Source organism: Amia ocellicauda, chromosome 16, assembly GCF_036373705.1.
Source record: "Amia ocellicauda isolate fAmiCal2 chromosome 16, fAmiCal2.hap1, whole genome shotgun sequence".
NCBI lineage: Eukaryota > Metazoa > Chordata > Actinopteri > Amiiformes > Amiidae > Amia > Amia ocellicauda.
This window is the reverse complement of record NC_089865.1, coordinates 3,612,264-3,635,266: the sequence shown is the minus strand read 5'-3', so window position 1 is coordinate 3,635,266 and position 23,003 is coordinate 3,612,264. Positions and strand designations below refer to the sequence as shown.

General features: G+C 43.1%; 1 protein-coding gene across 2 annotated transcripts; it reads right to left on the bottom strand.

Annotated features, from left to right (window-relative positions):
* Positions 1-3,313: 3,313 nt before the first annotated feature.
* LOC136711823 (protein mono-ADP-ribosyltransferase PARP14) lies at positions 3,314-15,798 on the bottom strand. Of its 2 annotated transcripts, none has more exons than XM_066688331.1 (17): positions 15,548-15,798; positions 14,816-14,928; positions 14,504-14,534; positions 14,114-14,329; positions 13,587-13,823; positions 11,176-13,454; positions 10,478-10,714; positions 10,011-10,232; positions 9,608-9,692; positions 9,232-9,381; positions 9,010-9,072; positions 6,508-6,684; positions 6,083-6,292; positions 5,313-5,927; positions 4,711-4,853; positions 4,194-4,368; positions 3,314-3,966 (listed from the first exon to the last, which is right to left on the bottom strand). In XM_066688331.1, the coding sequence occupies exons 1-17, from the start codon at positions 15,732-15,734 to the stop codon at positions 3,680-3,682; spliced, it is 5,427 nt and encodes a 1,808-aa protein (XP_066544428.1). In that variant the 5' UTR covers positions 15,735-15,798; the 3' UTR covers positions 3,314-3,679. The 2 variants fall into 2 exon arrangements, with proteins under 2 accessions (XP_066544428.1, XP_066544429.1); XM_066688332.1 differs by having other exon boundaries at positions 5,313-5,906.
* Positions 15,799-23,003: the final 7,205 nt, after the last annotated feature.

Below are 23,003 nucleotides of genomic sequence, written 5' to 3'. Positions count from 1 at the left end.
ACTCTAAAGGATTAGCTGGCACTGCACCTCCAGAATCTAAGTATTCAGACTGCATGTCTATTATAACTGCTATTTATTAGGGCTGTGTCAGTCGATTAAACACTTTTTACTTGATTGTGTATTTGCTGCTACAGTGGCTAAGAAACATGGCTATGAACCTGGGGTTGCGGGCTTGAGCCCATGCTTTGTTTCGTGTATGTGTGTTGACTGTGCAGTGTACATGTTTAGAAAAAAGCGTTTTGTTATTTATACCAATCATTGTAACGTTTTATGTTCATATTTCCATTTAAAACCCCTACTCCACTTGTGCTAGTTTTATTAGATCGTCTGACTTCCATTTTTATACCTCGGAGCTTAAAGAGCTATCAGTAAAATTGTGCTTCTAGTGTACCCTATAATCGACAGTCAGAATTAAAAAAAAAAAAAAAAACACCTGTGCTCGATTAAATAGAGAAAATATTGATAGTCGATTAATTAATTAGTTGATTAATAGACCCGATTAATCGATTAATCGAGGCAGCCCTCTATGTACCATGTAATTACGTCACAGTTTGCTTTAACAAAACACGCAGCAATAACACCCCCTCCAGATTTTGAAGTGGTACAGTCTAAGGCATAGCACGTCATAAACACTGGCCAAACTGTTACTGTGTTTACAACCAGAAAATGTGTGGCCCTCCTGCAGCAGCCAGCCAGAGAAGGAGCTGACAGCTGAGAAACCTTTGGCGGACAACCAAAAAATGTATGAATAAATAAATAAAAGGCTATTGACCAGTACATAAAGATGAAAAATAAACGTAACACATTGATGAGGACAATTTTCAACCTGCATACATTTGAATTTCGCGGGCCCCCCTGTGTGACGTCGCGCTATCATTTCCTGTAAGTGCAAAACAGTTAAGTATGAATTTAAACTTTTTTTTTCTTACATAGTTAAACAGTATAGTACGAGGATGTACCCACAGTTAAGGGTACAGTGCGATCAAAGTGTGTCTCTTAAGGCTTAACCGTCGCTGTTTTGATCCGGATGTTTGATGAATGGCTCCTGATTTCAGGAAAAGTATAAACAAGGAATTGTCACAAAACCAATCCTGAAAAAGACGCACTGAACCCGTAGTGCAGCAGGAACCGATTCCAGGGTCTGCAATCCCACTGAACCACACAGATTACACATCCACTATTAGTACTACACCCGTGTCTTTGAATATTGTTGAAATGTTTAATTTAATCTGGCGTAGATGTTATTACAAACCTGTTAAATTGTTGTGATAGTTCAGGAAAAACTAAAATGGAAAAAAAAAAAAAAAAAAAAAACCATCATTGGAATAACCAGGAAATGTTTGAACCTCTGGTGTTCGTGTCTAGGTGTCTTTTGCAGTACCGTTGTATGAAGTGTCAGTAACATGTCTTTTATTTTACTAGCATTTTGTCAAATGTTGTGAATTATCCCAACTACAAGTCTACACATTTAACTCTTTATTGTCATTACCCAGCTAACCCGCAGTAAGAAGGGCATGTGCTCTTCTGCAGGGCTGGAAGTGAGGTCTTCTTCAGACGGGCTTGCCTTTGCTGACCCTGATTATGCTGTTATTATGGAGGATCATTTGTGCCAAAATAAATAAATATACACACCTAATAAGAAATAAATACATATATACATACATCAAAAAGGGAAATAAATCTAGTTTTGTATCTATTTAGTGATTTTGGTATTTTATGTATTTATTTATGTATTTTGTCACAGATTATCCTCCACAGTTTATTACAGGTAATGCTGCGTGGCTGCAACTGAACATGCATCTGCACTCCCGTTAACTTGCACAGTCCTTTGCATCTGAAGGGTCTGATGACTCGTCCCCTGTCCCTGCTCGCACAGGCAATGTAAGCACATAAGTAACTGTGGGTCTTTTTAGGATTTTTCGATGAAATAACAGCAAAAATATCACCAGCAATTTGATTGGCTATTAAGTTCCCTAAAAAGCACAGTGATGCCTGACACCGATTTCGAGTGACCGCTGATACCAGAGCGGAGTGATGATTGAGAGCTGCCAGAGTGACACCGGATGGGTGAGATACAATGTCAGTGATAACTGAGGGCTGATCGCAAAACTGAGAAAAACTGGGACAGACTGACGATCAGTCATTTACATAAGCATTTATACTCCCGCTTCCACATGTGTTTTAAACATGCTATATTTATTTTCCAAAAAGATAACTTTAACTGTATTTCAAACGTAACATGTGTACTACGCCATTTCATGTCATGTTAAATCCATTTAATTAATTCATACGAGATCTATATTAATATTTCACATATTTCGTACTTTCTTGTCTAAACAAAGGGTAATGAACCTTTAATATTTTGCACGAATGCCTTGATCCAGCGCATCCGCACTGGACAATACTGCACCCTAGTGGTGGGAAATGGTATTTAAGTAAGCCTTTACCATTTGCAAGGCTAACAGTCCTAAACATTTTTTTTTTTAAGGGTATTTTTTAAATAGTGTTTTTTCCTATGTACCACATCTGTCCCTTTTGTCACAACAAATTGGCGCTGCGCAGCACAGCATATTGTAATGACATGGAGGGTTTTGGCTACTGTGAGACCTGAACCCTGCTCTCCCATGCCACAGTGCAGCGACCTCACCCCAATGAGAAGAATTCATGTGTGTCTGAATGCGCTCTTTATTGCTGGCGTTTCCTGTCATCGCTGTGGTGAGCGTTTAAAAATGTCTCATTGTAGGATAGAAATCTGGTAGCGCAACATAAAAAATAAACAGGAATGGAGATTTTAACTGCTAAGAAGGCCTGTGTTGTGTTCGGTAATGCTGTGATTGACTTATTGCCGATGCTTTCCAATCCCTAACAGAGTGATCCTTTTTCAGCTGGTGCTTTGGTTACAGCACAGTCAGTATTACCCTTCAGTTCAGTACTCAGATTGTTTGTACTGAATGTACTGGGATTCAGGAACGGTTTCAGCCTTGAGTTTCCCTGAGCTTTGCGTTTCTCTTTGTGTTTGAGTTTCTTCTCGATGCCTCTTTTCTGGGTGCTTTGAATTCATCTAGTTGCATGAGCATTATACGTTTAGGCCAATACAGTTCTGAGTCTGGTTTAGAAAATTTCCTCCTGTTGGGGGTGGAAAAGTATTGTGGAAACACCAGTGACTCTGTGTGAGAGACGAGTCATTGTGTTGAGCTTCGATTGGTCTACATCTGGAGTTCAGCAGGTCAAAGACCACCAGTGACCCAAACTAAACTGAAATGTATTCAAATGATGCCCTTTGCATTGTTATTCAGTTAACATTTACAATTACTACAGTAAATTGAACATTTTTTAATGTATTCATTCATAACAGTTTTCAAGATGAAACTTTCTGTGATTATGATTCTTATTGGTAAAGTGATGCCAAATACTGAGCCTGTCTGTCCTATATATATTACAATTAAATCTCAGTTTGTGTGAAGTGTATTAGTGTAATCTCTGGTTTTAAGGAATAGGGCATCCTAAATCAATCTTAAATCATCTGGTTTATTTAAATACTACAGGATGATTTAAAGATTCTATCTGGTGCAATAAACCAAAACTGATTAAAATCTCACGCTTGGATCCTTGGGAAGCAGCCCTTGTGTCAGTCTGAAGAATAGCTCTTTCAGAGTTGGTTTTTGTTGATTTTTGATTATCAGCGGAAGGTGATCAGGTACTCTGGGTAAGCCTGCACGTCATTGAAAATAACAAACACCCTCGGATTTGCCGGATTGTCTACAACACTGTCATATAAATCTGCAGGATCCGCAGACGTCTTGGCAGGGGGCACGATCAGGCCAGCTCTTCCGGTGGTAAACTCTCCGACGAGGACCCTGGAGTAGTACACGTATTTCAGTCCTTGGGCATCGGGCTTGGAGTAAGTGTTGCTTGCAGAGTAATTCGCATCAACTGCAAAGTAGGTTCCATTCCCGATGACAGCAGCTACACAGAAACAAGCATGTTTACTTCACTACACAACAGACCAGACAACAATATTATGAGTCGTATTTATTTTCACGGGGAAGCAAATGCCGAGCAGCCACATCAGCTGATTAGGAGATGAAGAGCATGCCATTCTTAAAGTCAATGATAACCCAAACCCCAGAGTAAACACTCTCTAGGTTTAAAACCATGCCAATCAAAAGGAAAGGAGGGAATGGTTGCTCTACCATTTCTTCCTGCGTAGCTGCGGTTGAAGCCGTGCGTGTTGATCTGACTCAGTGTCGTTGGGCAGGTGCCATGGAAGAGCCGTCTCTCGTTGTTAGTGTGGCCGTTCTTTTCGTCCAGGTGCTTCTTTCTGATCTGGTAACTGTGCCACAATGAGCCGTTCTGGATTCTTTCAATCTGGGAAGACAGGGGACTTTCTTACACTTGGAAAACTGTAAAAATCTAATCCAGGCCTTGACCAAATCAACTATTTATTAATCCAAACGTGATACTGTACAATGGTATAATTTGCGATTCAGAGGAGGGTCAAAGTTTTGATTTGGGCTAGCCCCACATCTTTAACCAAACAGACGTGAATTATTTCTGTATAGACATGCACTTGTGTGTATATACCTGTAACACATGCAGGATTGTGGCCCTACAGGACCAGATTTGAAGAATATTGACAAAGTCTTCGTAACTGCTTTCACTCAAAATTAATACATCATCATTCAACAAATACATTGGCCTCGGTAGTACCTTCAGTATGTTGTTTGGACAAGTCTTCCTGAATTCCTGCTCCACATCCTGATACTCAGGAGTGCCTGTCTGGATCTGCACCTGTACTGTCTGTGACCCTTTCATATCACTCCAGTGGGTTGGAAGGTTTCCGAGAGATTCATCTGTAAAACAGAAAGTCAAAAAGTAAATAATAAAAAAGTGTTAAGAAATAATTATTGGACATGATGATATATAATGTCTACTATTAACTATTTTCATGGTAGAATGAAAAAATAAGTTTAATTCAATACATGAGTCTTAAAATCATCTGGTGAGGATCATCTGAGGTCTCCAGTGACCACCAGCAGCTAGACTTTCAGGACCAATACTGAACTGAGACCCGTGTGAAGCAGAGAATTGTTATCTGAAAATGTGCTGTTATAGACCAACCACGCAGTCCAAATCAGATTGAACTGACCTTACTGATCTATAATCATGTAGGAGTGGTGGGCAGATGAAGGTTACCCTAGTTTAATGTTAGGGATTTTACCCGGTCGGTGTTTAAGATGTTGTAAAAAGTCTGTTATAGTCAGTTGAAGAGAAAAATGTTTTTGATTGTATATCTGTAGGTTTTGGCTTACCTGTCAATACGACTCTTTTTATCTTTATCTTTTTGTTGAAGTCATCTACTGCCACACTCCTGCTCAACGAAACTGTATAATTCTTTCTATCAATCTTGATTTTGACCCGAGCTTCTTTGTTTTCAAAAGCCTGTTCCAGAGTGAGGTTTGCGAGGCTGTTGAAAGGCACAAAGCTGCCGCTGTCCTCGTACTGCCATTCCACCAAGGTGCTAACCACGGCCGCCTCGCGTTTCTGGGTCTCTTTATTCTCAACCTTCCTGATCATCACCTGGATCTCAGTCATGGCCTTCAGCACGTCTCGCGTCAGCCCTGCCAGCTGAATAGAGGACTCTGGGCCCCGGCTCTCCACCTTAATGCTGACCTGCAGCGTCTTCTGAAGGTCCTGAATCTTGTGCAAATCTTCCCGAGAGAGAAGAGCGATCCACTTGTCATTGATGGTTTCTTCAGTCTGTTCTTTGATAATAAGCTCTTTGATCCAGTCTTTGGCCCTGGCCATGTCCTGGCTCCTTTCAGCACAGATCTGAAACACGGCCGGCTCGAACTCTTCACCCATCATGACAAATTCTTCATTTTCTTTTGTTTCTGAACTGCTCCCTACAAGGGAATATAAAGCACCTGTGAGTGGAAAAACACAAACATTATTAATAACATTATTATTTGCCTATATGCCACATATCCCACAAAGTGCAGTCCGGCACAGAGTCATCATAGTTATAATTCTGTGTTTAAAGGTTAACATGAAGCTAAATAAAGGCAAATAAGTAACTTACTCTTGACTCTCGAGAACACAGACTTCTGCTCTGGCAGGGCAGTGCCTTCTCTGGCTTGCAGGCTCTTATGGAACTCAGATAACATGACGGCCTGGAAGATCACTATCCTCACGCTCCGCAGACACTCCCCCGCCTTCCTCTTACTCACGAAATCCACCACTGCGCTTATCATCGCATCTGCCACGCGAGAGGGACTTGTACCCCCCTGTCCTGCAAAAGCAGACAAATGTGTGAAGTTGTAGCATTGAACACCCCCAACTATGACCCCGGGGAATGTTTTTTTCCTAGACGGGGAAACCTAAGGTCCTAATGAGGTGCACCCCACAATTCACGAATGACAACACTCCTCATACGGGTGGTTTGTTTCTTTCATCACCTACTTTAGACACAGCCGAAGCAATAGTCTCCTTTGCTCTCCAACTCACCTGTTCCGAGGGCAGGGAAGGAGACCGAGGTGAATCGTTTCTCCTCACAGACCTGGAGGACATGTTTCACTGTGTCCTTGATGTTACTGGGGTCGCTCTGTCCAACAATGTGCACGATTTTTTGACACTGCAGATTTCCAGGCCGTGTCATTATTATCCCATCGTGTGTCTGGGAGCCTGGTGAAAAAATATGAAGCGCAGAGGAGAAGCTAAATTAAACTAAGGAGGAGGACCAAAATGGATAACCCCTTCTTGTGCAGAAAAGCATTGCCCTTTAGAAGGATTTATACTATAATTATTCTAGGGCTGTCTTGAAAACTTGAAAACCATCTGCGCTTTGGGATTTTCTTTGCTAAATCCATATTAGACCCCCACAAAGCTGAATGAAAATTGGTATATCACAGATGAACAAACAATGTCAGGAATCATGTGCCCAGCGTAAGTTAAAATAAAGTATTACTTCTAAACAAAAAAAAAAAAAAAAAAAAAAAAAAAAAAGGACCTTAAGTCAGTTGCAGATGTTCGAGTAATGTGCACTTTTACTGGAAGGTTAACATGTCACACGAGGAATTAAATACCTGTACATAAACCATGTGCTTGTAAAAATACATACAGTGCATCCAGAAAGTATTCACAGCACTTCACTTTTTCCACATTTTGTAATGTTACAGCCTTATTACAAAATGGATTAAATTCAATATTTTCCTCAATTTTACAAACAATACCCCATAATGACAATGTGAAAGAAGTTCAAAAGAAATCTTTGCAAATGTGCTTTTTTTATTATTATTATTATTATTTTTTTAATACATGTACATAAGTATTCACAGCCTTTGCTCAATACTTTGTTGAAGCACCTTTGGCACCAATTACAGCCTCAAGTCTTTTGGAGTATGATGCTACAAGCTTGGCACACCTATTTTTGGGCAGTTTCTCCCATTCTTCTTTGCAGGACCTCTCAAGCTCCATCAGGTTGGATGGGGAGCGTCGGTGCACAGCCATTTTCAGATCTCTCCAGAGATGTTCAGTCGGGTTCAAGTCTGGGCTCTGGCTGGGCCACTCAAGGACATTCAGAGTTGTCCTGTAGCCACTCCTTTGTTATCTTGGCTGTGTGCTTAGGGTCGTTGTCCTGTTGGAAGATGAACCTTCGCCCCAGTCTGAGGTCCAGAGCGCTCTGGAGCAGGTTTTCATCAAGGATGTCTCTGTACATTGCTGCATTCATCTTTCCCTCGATCCTGACTAGTCTCCCAGTTCCTGCCGCTGAAAAACATCCCCACAGCATGATGCTGCCACCACCAGGCTTCACTGTAGGGATGGTATTGGCCAGGTGATGAGCGGTGCCTGGTTTCCTCCAGACCTGACGCTTGCCATTCAGGCCAAAGAGTTCAATCTCATGGTCAGAGTCCTTCAGGTGCCTTTTGGCAAACTCCAGGCGGGCTGTCATGTGCCTTTCACTGAGGAGTGGCTTCTGTCTGGCCACTCTACCATACAGGCCTGATTGGTGGTGTGCTGCAGAGATGGTTGTTCTTCTGGAAGGTTCTCCTCTCTCCACAGAGACACGCTGGAGCTCAGTCAGAGTGACCATCAGGTTCTTGGTCACCTCCCCGACTAAGGCCCTTCTCCCCGGATCGCTCAGTTTGGCCGGGCACCCAGCTCTAGGATGAGTCCTGGTGGTTCCAAACTTCTTCCATTTACAGATGATGGAGGCCACTGTGCTCATTGGGACCTTCAATGCTGCAGAATTTTTTCTGTACCCTTCCCCAGATCTGTGCCTTGATACAATCCTGTCTCGGAGGTCTACAGACAATTCCTTGGACTTCATGGCTTGGTTTGTGCTCTGACATGCACTGTTAACTGTGGGACCTTATATAGACAGGTGTGTGCCTTTCCAAATCATGTCCAATCAACTGAATTTACCACAGGTGGACTCCAATCAAGAATCTCAAGGATGATCAGTGGAAACAGGATGCACCTGAGCTCAATTTTGAGCATCGTAGCAAAGGCTGTGAATACTTATGTACAAGTGTTTTTTTGTTTTTTATTTTTAACAAATTTGCTAAAATTTCAAACAAACTTCTTACACGTTGTCATTATGGGATATTGTTTGTAAATTTTTGAGGAAAATAATGAATTTAATCAATTTTGGAATAAGGCTATAACACAACAAAATGTGGAAAAAGTGAAGCGCTGTGAATACTTTCCGGATGCACTGTACAGACATGAAACTGTTTGAGATTTTACACTACAATGGGATGTTTTATTGTGTTTATATGGATTACCTGTAAATAGTAGGATTTTCCATCAAACTTATACACTAGTGGCTAATCTGATGTAATTGGTAAATTAGCATCAATGAAGCATCTTTTCAAACCAAGTCTCAATTACAGTCAAGCTGAGCAAATAACAGACACTGAACACAGAATGACTAGAAACTACAGAAAAGAATACTGAGTAAATGTGTATTTTACCAATAGAAAAAAAGTAAAGAATAAGAAAACATACCCAGCAGAAGACAATCCATTTCCACCGATCTGCCAGCTGCATCCAGAATTGCTTTTGATACGCCTAAACAGATGACAGGCAGATGAAAATCCAGGGTTTATCCACAGACTTCTCAAACAGATATTTAGTTGCCATGTTTTTGGGTGCTTTTTGAACCACTAGGCTGAGGAAAGACATCGTTTTACACTGGATAACACAAGTAGGGCAGACATACACAGTTACCTGATTTAAGAGTGAACGTGTTGTTGGATGAATTGACGATCACATCAGTAGTCTCCTTGGTGATGTCTCCTGTTAACACCTCAAGGGTCAACCCTCCAATCGTCATGCAGTACACACCCAGAGTAGGTGTCAAGATCTTCCCAAAGACAGCTGGCCAAAGATAAATGGCAAAAAGACATTATCATTACTCATGACTTGGTAACGCACAATACAAAGTGAATGTGGAGCCTTTTTTAGTTTACACTATTAAATGATACAACTATTGGGAGATTTTCATCAGAGATTCTCATAGTCGTCTCTTACGTGTCTATTAGTAAAACGCCTTTCCCATAAGAAAATGAATATCAGGACTGTTAGGAGAGCGAGTGATGTTTACCAGTTCCCGGTTGTGTGGGGCCAGCATGGTGCTTGACTGGTGTCTGGCGTCCGTGGGGCTGCTTTCTGAACTCTGAAGTGAAATCCTAAAATAAATAAAGGAGTGGGAGGAGATCCTTAACAGCTTCAGTTTAGGAAAGTCGAGAAACTCACGAATACCCAAGCATCCAGGGACACAAAATCACAAGAGATAGAGGGTAGACATAGGGTGAGGTCCCAGCTTTACAAATGAAACTACATTATATAAATAACTAAATAAACAAATAACCAGAAATCACTATTGCATATTGAGCTTTCTAGGTCTCATTCATAATTATTTTCACAAGTTTTCTACTTGTCCATATCGGTTTCTCTTCTGGGACACCAAACCGAAACCTAGGATTGTTCAAAGGATCACTTCTTACCCTCACAGACTGCACATCACTGGGATGTACTATAAAAACCACTTCCTGCAGACGTTTGGGGTCCCACTTTTGGCTGAACCTCAGGACTTGCTCCAGCATTAAGGAGGCCACCAGGGGCTTTGGGAATCCCAGGTTTCCGGTGCCGATGGCCGGGAAGGACACGGAGCTCTGTTTCCGCTGCTCAGCTTGTTTCAGGCACTCCTTGACGATGCCTTTCAACAACTAAAATAACAATATATGTTTATTTAGTTATGTTTTTTACAATAACTAATTCATATAGTAAATTAATATTTATTAAACTGAATTATTTATTAAACTGGCAGGTTTAGTTTTTCTCAGAAATGCAAGACACATTTTAAAATAAAGAAGAGCATATTATTAACAAGCATTATGGTATGGTGCAGATCGCACATAATTGTGAGTATGAAATTGAGTAGATAAATCTGAAAACTGTAAACAGGTCTTACATCTTCTGATTTGCCTTTTCCTTGGTCCCAAAAGGGGCAGATAGCATGAAACACCATGCTGCACTTCAGACCGCATCCTCTAGTTATCACCACGTCTCCTTGGTCAAAGGGGGACGTTGCGGCCTCTTGCCGGACCAGAGTTTGTAGCGATGAACCTGCTGCCTGTAAAATGGCGTTGGAGACGGCTCCTTTACTGAGGTCTAAGTCCTCAGATATAGTATTAACGATGACATCAGTCTGTGAGTGCAAAAACAGAAGCAAGGAAAGCATCAGTACCACTGCACTGTATTAACTGGATAGTTTTCTGAGTTGTAAAGTCTGCATTTTCTTTATTTAGTTTCATTTTGTTTAGGAAATATATGGTAATTATATTCAAAGACATTCATTGACATGCATTTCTGTTTCAAATTACAAAATGAGTGTGTTTGCTCTGAAATCAACAGCATTATTTTCAAAAATGGGCAAGATAAGAAGTCAAAATTAAAGATGTTCTTAAAGGTGCAGATGATGGATGCATATTAGAATGTAGGCTACATTTGGATTTAACACTAATTACGTGCAGTCAAAAATGTTATTGTTTAATCCTACCCAGAAAATTATTTTCCACAGCAAAGCCCTAATTTAGAGTTGGTTCCTCTAACTAGATTACAGCCCAACTCTTACACTCGATGACACCGAATGCTATCAGGAGCACTCACTGATGCATCCTGGATGTTGCCCTGCCTGAGGGTGATGGTCAGTCCCTCTTTTGTCCGTATCGTCTCCTGGGTTCCTCTTCTCTCCACTTTACCAAATTGTCTATGATCCACCACAGGTTTAGGTTTTGGTTGAGGTTTACCCTGCAGGCCTCTCTGCTGCGGTGCCTCATCAGCGAACACTTTCTGCACAGCGGCTGTCACGGCTCGGACTGTTTTGTCATCGTTGTTCACCAGGTGGATCTTCTTCAGAGTGTTATCACCGTAGAAGTCCTGACAGTGTTCCCGCACTGACTGAGCAATGGTTTCTGCGCACAGATCCAAAGGAAAGCCAAAGATGCCAGAGCTGATCGCTGGAATGGCGATGGAGGAGCAGTTGTGCGTCTCTGCCAGTTTCAAGCATTCCTTCACAGCCCTCTTGAGGTTGCACACTGCTCTCCTGGAGTCTGTGTCGTGAAACCTGGGGCCGACAGCGTGAATGACATGTTTACAGGGGAGGCGGCCAGAATCTGTGATGATGGCCTCGCCTGGCTTCAGGCGTCCTTTGGCATTGACATACCGATCACACTGGTCCTGCAGCAGTTGACCGGCTGCTCTGAGGAGAGCTGCTGCCAGACCCCCAATATGCTTCAGATCCTCATTGGACGCGTTGACCACAACATCAACGGGGTAATGGCATATGTCAGCCTTGCAGACTGTGATCACCACCCCATCAGACATCTGCACCTCACAAACACTCTGACCAGCCTCCTCCTCTTCACTTTCTGGGAAACTGTCCTCTTGGAGAACCACCACAAAATTATTTTCCTTCATGGCGACAGACATAAAAACACTGCCTTGCTCTTGGAAATACTTCTTTACCCCTGGCTTCATGATTTTGAGATGGTCAGCATGGAGAGATGACACCATCTTTTCAAATATGGTCTTCACTTCGCAGACATAGAGCCATTCTCCACTCAGTATGATCCTTGGCCTCCTTGCATCAAAGCTAATTTTCACGTTCTTCGTACTTGTATCCTTCACCCAGCTATCTGCTTTGTTTTCCTGAATGAATTTGATGACTGCATTGGACTTGACTGGAACCATAACTTCAGTGCGTGAATGTTTTTGTATAAACCCTGACAGTTTCTTATAAACTTGCTCTGATGGTTCACAAAGGCCAGAAACTATCATTTGGAAATTCCCACTGAGTTCACAGAGTTTTATTGACACGGTCTTCATTTGAGAGTTGAAACCATTCTTTAAACTAGTAACTAACTGCATCCACTCTGGTTTCCTCAGCACGTCTCTGTCTTCTACATCAATGCAGTGGAAACTCAATTCTGTCTGCAGCTTCTTTTCCGCATCAGCCAGGGCCTCGTCTGTCTTTCCTACAATTACCACTGCTTCCTCTTGCATGTTAAACACAGCACTGATGCCCTTTGAAGTGAAGAGGGAGTAGGACATCTCCTCACTGTCTACTTCTCTGAGAAAGTTGACAACATTCGGGTGGACCTCCACGTGTTTCTGTTTCATGTGCAATACATGCTCCAGAACATGGCTTTTGATGTTGAAAACTTCAGATGCGAAACCAGACAGAATGAGCTTCTTGTGTTTAGCCTCGTATTTGAGTATCAGTTCTGGATACTTGGCTGCAGTTTCCTCCTTAAGCCTGTCCTGCTGCAGTATGTGGAACATGGCAGGAGCCACAGCAACCTCCTCCGTTACGCTGTTCTTCTCCCTTTCTATCTTCTTAGTGACTCTGTCCACAACTCCTACCACTATCTGCCTCAGTTTGTCAACCTCCACTGCCAGGCCTGCTATAGCTACAGTGCCTTTAGCCATGTCAGGCTCCAGAATAACAGCCCCTGTCACAGCACTGCGAATCTCCTTCTCAGACATCTTCCACACTGAAGAGTTCACTGGACATTCGAAGGACCCGTACTTGGACATGACATCCTGGAAGGCTTCTGAAGCGTTCTCCTTCCAGGCCCCAATGTGCTTGGCTGTCAAACCCCTTTGCTTCAACAAGGCAGGCAATGGGCTGAACTTCACTGTGGGGCTACTGAGATCGACTCCACAGAAATGCTTCCCCATGTGTTTACCGATCAGTGTAACCTGCTGGTTATTTGCATGAAGAAAATTCCACAGGGATGCATGAATGCTTTCAGTGAAGGGATCTGGCAATTTCCACACGGGTCTGTCTTTTCCATAGAGAGCTGTACCCAGGGACTTGTAATATGGGTACACATTGACAGGCACTTTGCTGATGAGATGTGTTTGTTTTCTTACAGTCCCTGGAACTGAATGAAAAAGGAGATATTACATGTTTGTGTGTGTAAATAAATACTAACATTATTAATGGCAACCCTGTCTGGAAAGCAGGGAAGCACTTGTTCCATAGTCAGGGAAAAAGAGCGATCACATGCCCTTACCTTTAGGGTCCAGGAACGTGACAATGGCCGCCCCCTCCTCCGGCAATATTGTAATACCTTCCACTTCCCCTCCTCCGTTTTTCTCCTTTTCAAAGTACAGCTCCAGCAGGTCTTCAGTGGTGTGGGGGGGCAGATTCTCCACTCTCACACTCCTGCTGAGCTCCAGAGCTTCGGCCCTCAGCTGGTTTTGCTTGAACCTCTTGCTCTTTGTGCATTCAGTTAGAAATTGCTCGACATCTATTTAAAAATCAAACAACAACAACAAAAAACAAGACAAAAATCAAACAAAGTGCAGGTTTACATTTCAGAGTGTTACTTTGGATTAAAATGATTGAAAATGAAGGAAATGGGATTCAACAACCTGTACAGACCAATTTGTCATAATCAACAAAACAGAGTTGAGTAAATATACTACAGTGTAAATGGTCACGACAAACTGCTAATGAACCAAAGAGCAAACACAAGATATTGTCCATTTAAAAGCCCTTCATCTCATGAGAGGGTAAAGACGAGTTATTTGTTCATACCGTTGCAGTTTGTGAAGCACACCACAGCTTTGTTGATGTCATAAATCATCTCCACAGTGAAATCCCCGTTCTCTTCTGACACACTGCAAATATTCTCCACCATCATCCCCAGGATTTCTTTGGAGATTTTGTCCTGGACGTTTTCCAGCACTATGCAGTTCGTCTGTAAACTTTCTTCATCTCCTGCCTTCTTTTCTTCTGCTGCTTTTTCAACGTCTGGAAAAAGCAAATCTTATGAAGTACACTGTGTCACTGCATAAATAATAATAATAATAAAATGATAATAAATATTAAAAGCACTATACACCATTTACAAAGTTACAGTTCTTGTATTGGTATATTGCAAAAGTATATAATAAAACTCAAATCAACAAATAATAATAATATTACCTGACTCTGGAAGTTCACTCGTGCCTCTTTCCTGAATAATACAAAAAACATAGATATTTGAAAAGTCAAGGATCTCATGCAGAGATGCAGTAGTGTATCATTTCAAAAACTAATACCCATGTGCTTCTGCCACCCTCTGCGTATCCCCAGCCCTGTATTACTGACCACTGCTTCCCAAACCAGAGTCCCCAATACCAGGTCTATGAGTCAAGCAGCATTAGATCATGCAGTTTAATATCTGCACTGGTTTATACTGTGAATAATACAGTAGGGGTCTAATCCACACAAAGACCACCGCAGGATGCTGCTCACCGGTCCTGGAGATGTGGTCTCCTCTCGCTCCTCCTTCAGTCTGACGCTCAGTGTCACTCTTTCAGTGTCTATGATGAGCTCATGGCTTTGTCTTGCCAGGACTCGCTCCCTTGCTGAACCAACAAGCAAGCAAGCAAATGAGTGATATTATTTTAATCAGAATTTAATTCACCTTTCATAAATACAGTAATTTAATAATTGTAATGCAGATTTGGAAATTAATACAAACCCTTATCTTACATCAGCACATAAATTAGAAGACAACACTTTTACTGGTAAGAAACTGACAACTTAGTAACAAAGTTCAGCCGGGTGGGTGCGATCATAACTGCTCTGGGCAGAAACAGACTGTGAAACACTATATATCTGGGTACATTGTAGATTATGGTCTGGCATGAGTGATAAGGACGACGATTCCGATATGTAACCTCCATAACTCAGACTATTTGTTAAAGGAGATGCCTAGCAATTCTCATTGGAAATACTCCTTGACAACATTGTATTGTCCGTGCTGTCATATTATGTTAAAATTTAAAGTACATTTCTATGTGTTTTATTATATTATTGATCGTTTCATTCTGAATGATAGTGTTACTGAGCAGCAGCAAATATTAGCTCTCTGCTTGACAGAGTTGTTTCTTTTCCTGAAACTGAGTCCCTGTTGTGTGGAAAGTTGAAATAAGGGCACAGACACAGACACAGACACAGCAGCCCTCATCCAGAGATACTCACTCTCCTGTGTTTTGAACCAGACACACGCTCGCTGCTCGCTGGGGTTGTCGTACTCCACCTGGCAGTCTCCCCCGCACGATTTCTTTTTACTCTGGAAGTAAATCTGCAGCTTGTTTTTCATGCTTTTCCCCAGACTGGGGCTCCAGTCGCCCGTCACTGTGATGGGGTGCGGATAGGACTCCTCCATGGCTCTGTGTGTCGCAGGACTGCCGGGGTTGGGCGACACTTCTTGTCCTGCGCTGCTGGTAACTTTCACTTTTGTTTTCTCAGAAACTTGCCTGTCATGAGTCAGATAACATGGCAGTGACAGAGACCGGGCGGGGTCTAAATTAAGCCACTGATTTTTATATAACGTGTGTTTACGTTTGATTCTTTTCCCTAAAATATTTCAAATTAATAGTGTTGTATTCATTTGTAATACGACGGCACTAACATACATATGTAAAATGAAAGATTTTAAGATTTTAATGAAAGATGTACGATTTACCACATATCAGCATTATACAGCTAATTATCATTTCAGGTAGTCTGGTTTACATATTGTATAAGATCCACTGTAGCAAGTTCGTGTTTTCGAATCACTGATTTTATATCTAACACATCTTGTATTCGTTTTTTTATATATTATTTGACCACCAAAGACCGTAGTATGACTGAGGGATGCCAGTGTGCGCATATTGGGGTCTCGGGTAAGCTAGTCGCGTTGTTGTAGCGCAGATGTCCGCAGTTCTGCGCAGATGCTGCAGACTCCCACCGCCCCATTGGTGGAGCCCCGCAGACCCGCGCAGAGCTGCGGACATCTGCGCTACAACAACGCGTCCACAATGTAGCTCCTCCTCCTCTGGGCTCATGAATATGCATGACGCCGGAAACAGACACAGCTCTCAGCAGCACAGACGCTCCCCGCTTCCAGCAGCCGGTTCAGCTCAGCTCAGCGCAGCGCCGGGCCGGGCCGGGCCGGGCCGGGCGTTTCCACTGGGGCTCAGCGGCACCTCCGCCTGCGCTGGACTAGTGTCAGCGGCGCAGTTTCGCGCGTCATACTGGCCAGGACTGTGACGTCATCACGCCGCGCCACCGCATCTGGAAACTGTAACTACTGTGATGGCGGCTGCTCTGATGCGAGAGACGCGGTAGAAACTTCACAAGAAGGAATGTGTGTGTTTACCTGGGGAAAACGATTAATCTGCAGCAGTTATTAATGCACGGTGGAAAAGTGACACACGGGATTAATTGCTTGGAGCAGAAATACATTTATGAGGGTTTGAAAAGATCACAATCCTGCTGCAGAAAGGACTGCATACAATGTGCCCTGACGAAATACAGTCCTTTTTTGTGATAAATACACGCAAACATGAAATAGTCGTCCTGGATTTAAATTATATGTCCCGATGTAAATTCTCTCAAAATTATTTAAATGGCACGGTTTTTAGCTTCCCCCTGCTTACACTCTTAAAACTATTAAAATGTTTAAAACAGGTTTTTATGTGATCAATCGCATGAAGAAATGTATATTTTAATTATAGTTATAGCGATAATGAGGGATTACAAATATATGTTAATGGTAATCCAAATATAGACGCTTTACAGACTGCAGAAATACAAATCTTACAACCTCACAAACTTAGCGATTAATACTGATCAAACTGACCCATTCATTACGGTGTCAGAGGTGTTTTTAAAGGAATCCCATTCAAATAAAATGTAATCAATAAAATAAAATCAAATTACAAATGCACATAACACTTGGAAGTTAGTTTATAATGTATAGGTACAACATGCATATTCTTTTATTGTTGTTGAAAATATATTTTTATATCATTATTGCTCTCGATTTCAAATGATTTGCTTTCAAGTTTTTTGTTTTGCTTTTGTAATCATTATTTTTGTTTACAATTCTATACATTTTTCTTTTTGTTTTATTTTTGATCTCAAAACTTTATTTTTATCGTTTAGGATATATTTTATTTTGAATTAGTTACTTATGGCGTTAATTTGAGGCCACGTGTTCCCATCCCTCAGTGAGCTATGGAATAGGAGGGGTGCAAAGCGATGGGCTGCACAACCACAGGTTATTCTGGAGGGGTGGTTACCTCAAAAAAAGAGCAGGGGCTGCATATTGTCTGCAGGAATTAAAATATTGTGCCAGAAATTATGCACACAATACCCTCCTCCTTTTGTGTCAATCAAATCCATGCTACTTTGAGAAGGTGAATTAACTGGTCAATATGTCATTATTCAGGTAAACTCAGTCTGCAATGTCAAAATAACAAATGTTGGATAAATTACCAAACTCGCCATGCTGTGGGAAGGTCATGTGCAACTCTTACAATGGAGATGTGGATAGCAGTGGGTGCCACTAACTGCCAAATAGTGCGACCTCCCACTGGCATCCGCCATTTCCGGTAGAGCACTCCGTCTTTCACATCCAGGCTATTCCATTGAGCCCATAATGCCTTCACTATGGCTCCATGTGGGGTAATTTCTTCCCTCTCACTTCCACTTCAGAAGGGGTGCAAAGTCTCTGTCATCCTTCTGTAGGGAAGCCAGTTGCTCACATGTCCACTCTCCCAGTGGCTGCTCCACTATCTCCCTTACGACCCTGACCCCACAGACCTCTCTGCCATTCTCCTCCCTCCGGTGGCAGTACAAGCTCGTCTGGAGTATTGTGTACAGTTCTGGCTCCACACTTCAAGAAAGATATTGCTGCTCTAGAGGCAGTTCAGAGGAGAGCAACCAGACTTATTCCAGGTCTGAAGGGAATGTCCTACTGAGAGACTGAGGAACTGAACCTTTTCACCCTGGAACAGAGGAGACTACGTGGGGACTTGATTCAAGTCTTCAAAATCATGAAAGGCATCAACCACATCAAACCAGAGGAGCTTTTCCAGATCAGCAGGGACACACGCACCCGGGGACACAAATGGAAATTGGGCTTCAAGGCTTCAAGACAGAAAACAGGAGACACTTCTTCACACAGAGAGGCGTCACAATCTGAACAAACTCCCCAGCGATGTGGCTGAAGAGACAATTTGGGAACATTCAAAAACAGACTGGATAGGGTCCTTGATCACTTAGTTATTAATGGACACCAAACAAGCACAATGAGTTGAATGGCCTCTCGTTTGTAAGCTTTCTTATGTTCTTAAGCAGTCTGCCTCCAGGCAGGGTTGTAGAGACAGGGCATTGCACAGGCCAAATGGCATAACAGTAAACTGCCACAGTCTTCTACCCGTGCTGAACGCGGTCTTTGGTCATGGCGCTGGGTCCCACTCCACCTGCTAGCGCATCAAGGGTGTCGTTGATGCGTGGAATCAGATAATAATCCATTCGAGTGACTCCATTAAGCAGGCGGGAATCCACGCACAAGTGTTTCGAACCATCTTTTTTGTCCGCCAGCACCACCCTGAATGACTATGGGCTGTTTGATGGTTCAGTTATTCCCTTCTCCAACATTTTCTGCATCTGACGGTCAACTTCCATGCGGAAGGCCCAAGGCATGTGGCAAGGTGGCAGAGGAATGGGTACAGCACCGCTGGTGTCGATGTGGTGTTGTACTAACCCTTTGCGCCCACTGTCATCTACACTTTGTGGAAAAACATCACAAAATTCCTCCACTAGGTGGCGCACTGCTCCCGCTTGTTCCTCACTCAGGCAGCGGCTGCCCCGCTCACACAGCTCTGCCATTGCCTGTGTCAGATGATCAGCATGAGAGCAGTTTGGAGCACCAGAGCAGTGTGGCTTTCTACACCGGCATGTCACTAACCTGATGTGAAACTGCTGTCCTTGGGGCCCTTATTATCAGTCTGTCTTGGCCCAGGTCCAGGCAGAATTGAGTAGCAGGCAGAAAATCGAGGCCCAGGATCAGTTCGTCTTCCACATCAACAATCCAGGCAACTCCTCGAGACTTTAGTGCCACAGCCCCTATCACTGGAGCTGGTTTGCCTGTTGCTGTATGCTGTTCACCATCCACAGGGAACAGCCTTTGTGTCCATCTCTGCCCGCCTCTGTCCAACACATCAGCATGCAAGATCATAACTGAGGCTCCTGGTTTGATGAGGCTCTGGCAGTAGATGTCTTCTATGCAGCAGCCAATGTGAAGGTGTTCTCTCCAGCTGGCAGACCATGGAGGGGAGTCCTCATCCACAATGGATTGCATCTCCTTTTAGAGCTGGTTGCTGTGGTGGGACTAGCTGTTGTGGAGGCTTTTTTCTTCAGTTTCCAGACGGCTGTCTTGAGTTCCGCTGGCCCCTCTCTTTCCAGCTGCATTTCTTTGGGCAGTTGCGAGCCAAATGGTCCAGGCGACCGCACACCCAGGGGACTCGTCGTTGGCTCTGTATAGGTAGGGAAACTTCATCACGCATCTGACCACCTCTTTCAGGTCACTCTGGGTCTGGCAGTGTTGTTGGGGAGGCCAATACTTCATCTCGGTGGTTCCCAGGTGAGGAGCTGGCATTTGGGGCTGCGTCATGGGATACTGGTAGCTTGGCATGGTGGGCTGTGCCATCACTGGAAAGCTGGTCTGGTAGTCAGAATGCTGGCTCCCCAAAATAGGTGGCTGTTGGGTCACATTTCTAATGAAGAAGGCATTCACAGTGTTCACAAAGGCTGTATTTATTCCAAATGCATGCATTGGTTGACCTACAGACAACTGATATGGTGGAAAAGGGGTGCTAGTGATTGCATAGACTACTGGGGTCCCCTGTGGATCTATGGGGCATCCCTGGGACCAGTTCATCCCTTTTTGTGGTGTTATTACAACATTGTTGGGGACTCACGCACAAACTCACATTAGTACATGAATGTCTCTCCATGGGGAATAATGCAGGCTGATTCATAGTTGCAGTCTCACAGCCCAGTCTCATAGGGAAAGCATTGATTTTGACCTCACTGCCACACTTCCTGCTCATGTTGTCACTTGCCAGCACATCGGAGCTTGCCTCGCTTTCGATGTGGGCGGTCCCTCCTGCAGTGTCTCTGTGCACAGCGGCAGCCATGTTTTCAGCTCTGCTTACATGTGTTTTCATTAGAGCATGACTATTTTTCTATTTTTATGCACTATACCATACGGCCACTTCCTAGTCCTATAAATTATGAACTCGGTATTGTGTACGTCTGCCGGAAGTAACATTTTCTGCCAGAAATGACATACCTGATACTGGGTTCACTATTTATAGGACAAGGAAGTGTTGAAGTGGATAAAAGCCCAAATAAAGCTGCTTAATAGTTGGTGACAAATAGATTTGGTAATTTATCCAACATTTGATATGTTGACATTTCAGACTGAGTTTACCCCAATAATGACATATTGACACGTGAATTCACCTTCTCAAAGTAGCATGGACTTGATTGACATCGAAGGAGGATGGTATTGTGCACGTCATTTCCGGTACAATATTTTAATTCCGGTAGATATTGTCTCAGAGATACAGCACTGCTCTTTTTGTTTACTGTATGTTAGCTATAGGTGGTAGGCCCGAGGTTCAACCCGAACTCTCTATTGTGGATAACGCAGATACAGTAATGGATAAGAGAGTCTGTCCAAATTGAGAAATGCCAGAAAATGTAAGCTTGCAAGAGCACATGATCAAACTGCAACAAGCTCACAGAGCAACACAAGCTATGACAGCCTCACAAATATTCTCCAACGCCAAAATGATAGAACATCTATAGTAGTATACAACTTTCTGCTCTTCCCCCAAGAGAGATCCCCATATTCAATGATGACATCTTAATGTGCAGAACATATATTTCAGCCTCTGAACATGGTGTGGAGTTCAAAACTGGCAGCAACACTGACAGGTTGTACTGCCTAGACCAGTACACAAGAGGCCAGGCCAGAGACCTGGTCAGGAGCAGTCTTCATATGGCTCCAGACAAGGGCTACCAAACAGCAAAGACTTTGTTATTGGAACACTTTGGCGATGAGTTTAAGTTGCGCTCTGCCTACATGGAAAAAGCATTGACCTGGCCTGTCATTAACCCTGAAGACTCAAAAGCATGGCAAGCATATGCATTATTCCTAAGAAGCTGTTGCAATGCAATGGAGGATATGAGATACTCAAATGAAATTAACTTGGCCTCTAACATGAAAAGTCTCACCATGAAACTCCCTTACAAACTGAGGGAGAGGTGGAAATCTGTTGTTTGTGACTTTCAAGAGCAGCATAACAGCAGGCCTAGATTTACAGATCTCGTCCAGTTCATTGAAAGGCAGGTGAGAATAGCCTCCAACCCAGTGTTTGGGGACATACAAGATCAGTCCACTATCAGAGCTAAAGCCAAGTTGCCTGCAAAATCACCTAAGCCCAAATCCAGTGGAAGTAGCTTTGCTACTAGTGTCCTGACTGTGGCCTCAGGGCACACACCGCAGGTCCCAAAAAGTGCCAGCTCGCAAATCACATGTCTGCTTTGTAGTAAGCAGTAGGAAGTGCACTGGTTTCCCCTAAAGCTTGTGGGCATATCGGGGCCGGTAATCAAAACTGTGCCCTTTCACATTCCCTGTCTGACATTTACCTATAATAAACCTTTCCTCTGTCGCCACTTGATGTCACCCTTGTTCTTTGTACCAGTTACTTCTCCAAGCTCCCTTCATTCTACATTCCTGAAACATGCATGCACGTCTGCTGTCACCCCCTTTTCCCATTTGCTCTGCACCTTCCACTTAGTTTTCCTCCTCTCCATATAAACCCCTCACAAACACTCGCTAATCGCGAAGTATTGTTTAAGCCTAGTATCAATTCCAAGCCTTCTATTCCCTTTGTTGCCTTCATGATTTATCGACTTTGCTATTTCCCTCTCGACTACTGATTATCGGATTACCTGCCTTGCACCGTTTGCCTGATCCCTGACCTCTCGCCTGTTTCCTCGACCAACCCTTTCAGATTCCCAGTGACGTTCTTGTTCGCTGTCCATTTGACCCCTTGTCTGTTTCTGGACTCCCATCGCTCTGCTTTTGGGTCCCTTACCTACTGTAGTCCTGCCCATGACAGTCCACTCTATTATTCCAATTAAAGTCAAAGCAAGCAAAGGCAGCCATATGCCTTCGTCGATCCTGGCAGCTCTGCTACATTTTGCACAGAAAATGTGATGTCTCAACTGAACATTAAAGGCAAAAAGAAAAAGGTAATCTTGCTACACACAATGAGTCAGGAGAAGTCTGCGCCCACTCAAGTAATCTCAGGTCTGGAAGTCGCTGGAATGGAAGGCGATAACTTCATACAGTTACCTGATGTTTTCACTCAAAAAGAGATGCCAGTGACCACTGATAATATTCCCAGAAAGGAGGATCTGGCCAGATGGTTATATCTGAGTGTGGTTCACATCCCTGTAATCACTGCCAAAGTTGAACTGTTAATAGGAACAAATGCCCCAAAACTTATGGAGCCCTGGGACATCATAAACAGCCGTGGAGATGGCCCGTATGCATTTAAATCCCTATTGGGATGGGTAGTCAATG

Excerpts from the sequence above, each read along its gene's own strand:
- LOC136711823 (XM_066688331.1), bottom strand. The coding sequence starts at position 15,734 with ATGGAGGAGTCCTATCCGCACCCCATCACAGTGACGGGCGACTGGAGC. Across the intron at positions 14,929-15,547 it reads CTGGTTCAAAACACAGGAGA|CAAGGGAGCGAGTCCTGGCA; the intron begins GTGAGTATCTCT and ends TTGTTGGTTCAG. Across the intron at positions 9,693-10,010 it reads GTGATGTGCAGTCTGTGAGG|GATTTCACTTCAGAGTTCAG; the intron begins GTAAGAAGTGAT and ends TATTTATTTTAG.